Source organism: Gavialis gangeticus, unplaced genomic scaffold (genome assembly GCF_001723915.1).
Source record: "Gavialis gangeticus isolate Ggan-Ray unplaced genomic scaffold, GavGan_comp1, whole genome shotgun sequence".
In the NCBI taxonomy this organism is placed as follows: domain Eukaryota; kingdom Metazoa; phylum Chordata; order Crocodylia; family Gavialidae; genus Gavialis; species Gavialis gangeticus.
This window is the reverse complement of record NW_017728965.1, coordinates 1,125,396-1,132,211: the sequence shown is the minus strand read 5'-3', so window position 1 is coordinate 1,132,211 and position 6,816 is coordinate 1,125,396. Positions and strand designations below refer to the sequence as shown.

The window sequence follows — 6,816 nt, the reverse complement described above, 5'->3', positions numbered from 1 at the left end:
ATGCTGCATATCAAGTAGTTCAGGCCCAACATATTTATCATTTATTTAAGCAATACATATTTTTGCAAAGCTTAATATTAGGGGAATATTTTTATACTTTTATTTTAAGTTTTAGTATAGGTATTAGCATAGCAAAGCTGAAAATATCATTTCAGTCATAAAGATGTTTCTTCCTTCTTCATTCTAAATAGTACTCTGATATGTTTAGCACTTATCAGGCTTGTTTGTCCGTGTTTTCTATACCTGTAGAACAATTTCAGTGCATCTTGTTGAGTGACTCACGTATTGTTACTTGTATTGTGATCACAGTTGGGCGTTCCAGTCCTAAACCAGGACCGTTTTCTGCTGAATGCTTTATAAACATAGAATAGAAGGTGGTCAGTGCTCCAAGGAGCTTATTGCCTTTTATAACTCAAAAACGCATCCTGTCTTGCTATTCTTTCATCTGCCCCACTGCATTCCTGCCAGTCCATGATGTTTGTTACCATTTGCATTTGGTCAGCTTCTTATTGTTTTTGCTTTTTTATTTTTCATAAAATTAGTGGAATTATCCTGAAATCAGAGAAACTACAGCACTGTTTACATGTTTTGAGAGCTAAGAAGGAAAATTGACTTGGTGACTCACCCCAGTCCTAGTGTCCACCATCCAGTGAAAGTGAAATCTAAAATTAGGCGCACACAATAAACTGTAAAAAATTAAATTGGTATATTGTATAAACAGTCATAAGAAACATTTTTATAGATGTTACCATAGCACAGAGGAAGTAAACAACATGGTAAATATGAGTTTTGGCTTGGCAGTGTCCCAGTGAACTCAGAAATGAAACATTGAGGGTTTTTCATTCTTTTTCTTCTAGAAAAAACGAGCTACATTTTATGAGAATATTATAAAGGCAATGAGACCTCAACCAGAATATTTTGCTGTTGGCTACTATGGACAGGGTTTCCCTTCCTTCCTTCGGGTAAGAATCTTCCGAACACCTGGGATGCTGTAGTGATGGGTGCTACAAGGCATACTAGGGATTGAAGTGCCAGATATTTCTAAGATATCTGGGTACCAAATTGCTATTAATGTGGATGGTGCTTGAGTATCTAAATAATTTTAATATTTAAAAATCTAAATAATTTTAAATAGCAGAACAATTTCAGCCTAAACGCATACTTTCTCACTTATGTTAAAATGAAGGGGCTGTGGTGGATTGCAGCTGTATGATGAAGTTATCCAAGTATTCCTATATGGACGTGGAGGAAATGCTGTGCAAGTTTATCTGCACACAGCAATTTCTTCACAAGTAGGGTTAGGGTATTTGTCACAGGGTTGGTTTTCTTTGCAAAAGAATCGACCCAACCTGAGTATGGGTCATAACTGTTTGAGAAGAGTTAATGAGGTTCAGTCCCACCCAGATACCCCAAACCAAAGTCTCTTTCTACTCAAGGTTCCTGTTAGCTGGCTGAATTTTACTGGTGAAAGCAGCCGGCGTGAGTCACATGGGTAGGAAGCAGCATGTTAGAAATGTTTCCAACCTGTGTGTATTAAAAGGGGAAAATGTGCATTTCCAGTCAGAGTGGTTTTGAAGGTGCAGGTCCTACAAGGAAACTGAGTTTAGTCGTACCAGTTATCTCGGGGTTTGGGGACTGGAATTGATAATCGAAGACTTTCAACTGGTAGGTCAGCCCTTTGAGTCCATGCCATTGAACAGAAGTCACCACTTGTGCAGAATGAATTGGTCTCACTCCAGTAATATGTTCACGTTGCAAAACTCTCATTGCGTTTGCCCACATTTTTAGCAGTCCCTACAGAAGGGCCAACAATGGCATGGACAATGGAGCAACATCTTCATTCTGAACCTTGGACGGGTCTGGGAAAGATTGGGGAGCCTACCCTGTGTACAGTCTGTACTAGATTTCACTTAACTAAAGAAAAAATATGTCTCCAGTGAAGTCCTCTGTAATTCCATAGCTGTGTCAGAGGTTCTTTTTAGATTGGCATCCCTTTATTTGAAATCAAGACTGTAAGCCCATTTAACTTGCTTGTGATATGTATTTTCTTGATAAGTTGACAGAGAATACTTGACCTATAAGGCTAAGGATGTGGAAAGCATTTTCTTTGCTCTGCATTGTGGTTTTCAGTACCTTGCATCCCTTTCATGGCCTTTCAGTGTTCTACCCCAAGTGTCACATCCCTCAAGGCTGAAAAGATGAGCCTCTGCTATGTAACAGGTCAGACTGAATAATCTGAGTGGTTTCTCTGGCCTTAAACTTACAGATTTTAGCACCTTAGCTTCTCATAGCACACTGTACACAGCAGGCTTGATACAGTGCCTCTTCCCAGCTCAAGTTGGTGACCTGACAGTGTTTTCAGTGAATAGTTTGTGTTGGCTCACCATTGCAAGGTCTTGTTTCTGATTTCCATATAGAGTCTTACCACTTAGTTATTGAAAGTTTCACAACATGTGTTTAATATTTTTGTGTGAAAGTACTAGATAACTTGAGTAAACCTAATGATACTTCTTATGACAAAATATAGGCTGGAAAAAGGTCACTGTTATTACCAAGGTTTGCTCCTGTGAATTGACTGTAGCTTTCAGTGCTCCACTATGTTCCACTCCAGCTTTCATTTCTGCTCTTGTTTCTTCCCACTGTGCATCACTCTATGGGTGTGAATAAACAGTCGAGCTAGGGACTTACTGTGGAGAAGATGATGATCAGTAGCTGGCTAATTGCCCACTCATATGATTGCCCATGATGTATGAAAACTAAGCCAGGGCAGTTTATCCCTGAACACAGCAAGGGTTAATTGCCATGGCTTATGCAGGAATTGAGACTAGATGGTTGCAGTGGTCCCTTCTGGTTTTAAAATGTCTATCTGTACAATAATAAAAATATAAAAAAGATCATGTCAGAATATGTAATCTCTCAGATTGCACCCCATCTGTTGGTAGACACACACTCATTTCCTCCTGTTGCCTGCAGAATAAAATCTTTATCTACCGTGGCAAAGAATATGAACGGAGGGAAGACTTCAACCTGAAATTACTGACCCAGTTGCCAAATGCTGAAAAGATGACCAGCACCGCACCCCCAGGAGAGGAGATCAAGTCTTCTCCGAAACAGTGTATCTTTTAACTGGTGCCTTGGTTTGTCTTATTCCAGACTAACTTCTTCTTCTTGGGATGGTAGACATTGTCATGCCAGTGCTCTTCATTACATTTTGTTCCCTAGGGATGTATTTGTTAGCAAGTATTAAACCTGCTTCAAAGAGGGATTGGACATTTCTAAAGATAAGAATATCCAGAGTTAATAGATTTAATGCGAAGAAAACCCCAGGAATTTGGAAGAGCTACAAAGCCTAGTGCAATAGAGTTCAAGCCAATATCTGTTATAGTAGTACCTGAACTGGGGAGGCAAACAATCCCATGGTTTCCGTTTGTGGGTTTCTTTCCACTATACTCAGAAGCAGCTGGAGCTGGCTAGTGTTAGCAGCAGGATGTATGACTAGATGGACCAGAGGTGTGGTCCAGCATTTCCCAAATTCTTAATAGAGTAAGCAAAATGCAAAGGGTGACAATGGGATAGCTGGAGGGACAGTGTCTCATTTTTGCAGTGTAGTTTACCAGTGTTCATGCAGAGGTCTGCTTTATTTTTTTTACCACATGTTGCTTTTCTTTAGAAGTCCATAATGATTCTTGGTATTGATGAAGGGCTCAGGATTAAGAATCCCGGAGGCTGATTTCTGATTCTCTACCCCTCTCTTTGTCACTACGAACATTGGAAACAAAACTGGTGCGAGACAAGTGGAGAATGAAGCTCTAGACTTCTTCGTTGGCTGTGAGGGCGATCAGCCACTGAAGCCAACTATCACAGAAGTGCTGCGTTCTCTTGATCTCTCTTGGGTTCATAATCAGGAGTGGATGCCCTTCTGGAAGACAGGCTTTAGTCAACCAGAAGTTAGGGGGCTCTGTGCAGAAATGGAACTCTCTGGCCCTGTGTCCTACAAGAGGTCAGACTAGATAATTTACTAGTCCATTTTGGCTTTAAAAGCTATGCACAAAGGCACATCTCGAGTAGTGATACCAGATGCTTTCCCTGCACCAAACCTGCCAAACACTAAATCCAGTGAGGAAATGAGAATTCATTCAAGACTAAATGTGGTTCTGAAAATGTTGCCTTAATTTCTACTGCATTTCAGCTGCTTCCTTTGCATCTGTTTGTGTTTGCTGTGGTGGTTTGGCTAGAGGTGAACCTGAACTGCAGATTTTGGATGCAGATCTGAGCTCTTCCAGAAGGATGGGGGTGTTTGGATCTGGGGCTTTGGTAACAAAAGGGAGCAGCTGCATACTTTGGATTTGGTACAGGCTCCTCTCTGATTCTTGCAAACTCAATTTAAAAGGGAAGCCAGTACTACTTATTGCAGTACACACTTGGTATGGGCAGTTTGATGATCCTGTGGGTTATTTAACAGAAGGCTGGGGTTGTCATTTAAAACCACTTTTTAAAGGCACTGTTCTGTTTGGGATAGAAGTTATCCCCTTCCTCTGTGAAATGATATAATACTTCTTTGGGTTGTTTCGTGAAAGAATTTCAAAATGTGTTGCAGGGTACTGAAATATCTTGTAAATCACGCAAGTGCACACCCTCCTATTTTATGTTGCTGGGAAATAACCTTCTTCTTTTAGTCCCCAAAGTATAAGTCTTGCACTCGAGGGAAATTCTGTTAGCTGGAAATTGTAGTAGATGTTTTATCCCCTCCAGCTTATCCTGCACTTTCATTTATTCTCCTGTCAGAGTTCATGGTGCCTTTTGTCCTTAACAGAAATCATTCAGATGTGCAGTGCTTTATAGTGAAGCCTGTGATGAACCTGCCACCAAACTATAAAGACAAACCTGTTCCTGAACAGATTTTAAAGTAATTTTATCTTCTGTCCCTTTTTTTGTTCTCACTTTAACAAGCCTTATCAAGAGCATTTGTCACAGTTTTTCTGTGCCTGATTTAGGAGTTACCTACATACTGTAGTGGGCACCATTAACAGCACCCCATTTGCCACTGTAGAGTGATATTAGTGTTGTAGCATTTGTTTTTCATGAAACGAGTATTTAGGAGAGGGGGCACGCTCCTCTCAACCTCACTAAGTTCAGCCACGGAGAGCCTCCTATGTGAACTGACTCTCTCTTCTGGGTCTAAAACCCTGTCTGTCTTGGAACACTGGTCAGGGTTAGACACCATACTGTGTTTTGTATGGCTGCTGTATTATTTTACTTAATGTGGTACCTAGACAGTCTAACTGCAGATCCAGTCCCTGTGCCTGCCCGAAGATCTCGCAATCTAAATAGATTAGGAAGACAGACAGGGTGAGAGAATCTGAGGAAGAGATTGATCCTCTTGGCCACAGCTTAATCCTTGTCTACCCTAGGCTTAAAGGCGTGGTTCTTTAGTATGGCTTGAGTACAGGTTCTGTGCAGTCTATATGGGGAGACTTTAATCATGTTAATTATATTTTGTCCACAGGTATTTCATAATCGGGTTTAAATTTGGATGTTTGTGCAAAGGAGCAGAAGGTTGGGAGGGAGACTAAGAGAAGACCTAAATTTCCCTTGCTCAAGTTGCAGCAATGGAAGTTTAGGTTAGATATTAGGAAAAATTTTCTCACTAGGAGGGTAGTAAAACACTGGAACAGGTTACCCAGAGAGGTGGTGGAAGCTCCATCCTTGGAGGCTTTTAAGACTTGGCTAGACAAAGCTTTGGCTGGGATGATCTAGTTGGGGTTGGTCCTGCTTTGAGCAGGGGGTTGGACTAGATGACCTCCTGATGTCCCTTCCAACCATCATTTTCTATTATTCTGTGATTCTAAGACTCAGTTACTTTGTTCTTCCTTAGTTACTACAGAGCCAATGAGGTGCAGCAGTTCACATATTCCCGGCCATTCTGGAAAGGAGAAAAGGATCCTGAGAATGAATTTGCAGTGCGTCCTTTGCTGTTTGTTCCAAACTCCAGAATGCCAACTTGATTCTCTAACCAAAGGAGAATTTTTTTTTTCCATGTTACCTTTCTGTCCATGACATTTCAGAGGTCCTTGCTGCTTTGGTACCTACACAGCATATAGAATGATACAAAAATCAACAAGTCTAGAAGTTTTTGCCTTTTTGTCTCCACCTGTGGCAACAAGGTTTTATTACTTAAATGTGGAAAGAACAAAGAGCTGCACTTTATATCAGAGCTTGAATGCAGAGCTTGTTCTGGCAAAGAGGGCCAAAGCTGAGGTCACACTGCATATCCACAAACCATAAGTATGAGTATTTCCAGCAGCAGCATCCCTGCATATCCAGTGGGTTGTGACTGTGTGGGCATCCCTAAGGAAGACGAGCTCAAATCAGAGAACATTCTTAAAGACCTCAGCACTTTGAATTCAGTCCAGCCCTGGAGGTGGGATTTGCAAGAGTTTGAGCCGTGATGTAGTTCTCTTTGCTGCTTACAAGGCAGGCTATGCTTCCACATAGTTTTGTGCCATGTAACCCTAACTATATGTGTTCCACCTGCCCCTCTACTGGCTGGTCCACATGGAGGATAACAACCTAGAACTGCCCAAGGAGTTACTTCACATTAATTTAAGTCCTAAGGACTGTTTTGCTGCTGAAAGATCTAGTTTTTGTTCCCATGTGATTTCAGAATTCATGACCTCCACCCTGGGGAGTTGTAGTACTGTAGTCTGGCCTTATTGCCCTAGAGCAGGTGGGAAATCTATTGCAAAACCAATGTTTTTGTGGCACTGTTTGATTTTCCCCCCCCCCCCACCCACCCCCCCAGCCGCTCCTGCGCTC

General features: G+C 41.4%; 1 protein-coding gene across 1 annotated transcript in view; it reads left to right on the top strand.

The window, feature by feature from the left end:
* Positions 1–6,816, top strand: part of DOCK5 (dedicator of cytokinesis 5) — a 122,217-nt gene that overhangs the window by 100,375 nt on the left and 15,026 nt on the right. The window contains exons 39-42 of the mRNA XM_019504075.1: positions 858–962; positions 2,974–3,115; positions 4,825–4,906; positions 5,876–5,960. Coding sequence (XP_019359620.1) covers positions 858–962; positions 2,974–3,115; positions 4,825–4,906; positions 5,876–5,960 — 414 coding nt within the window. The remainder of the gene's footprint in view (positions 1–857; positions 963–2,973; positions 3,116–4,824; positions 4,907–5,875; positions 5,961–6,816) is intronic.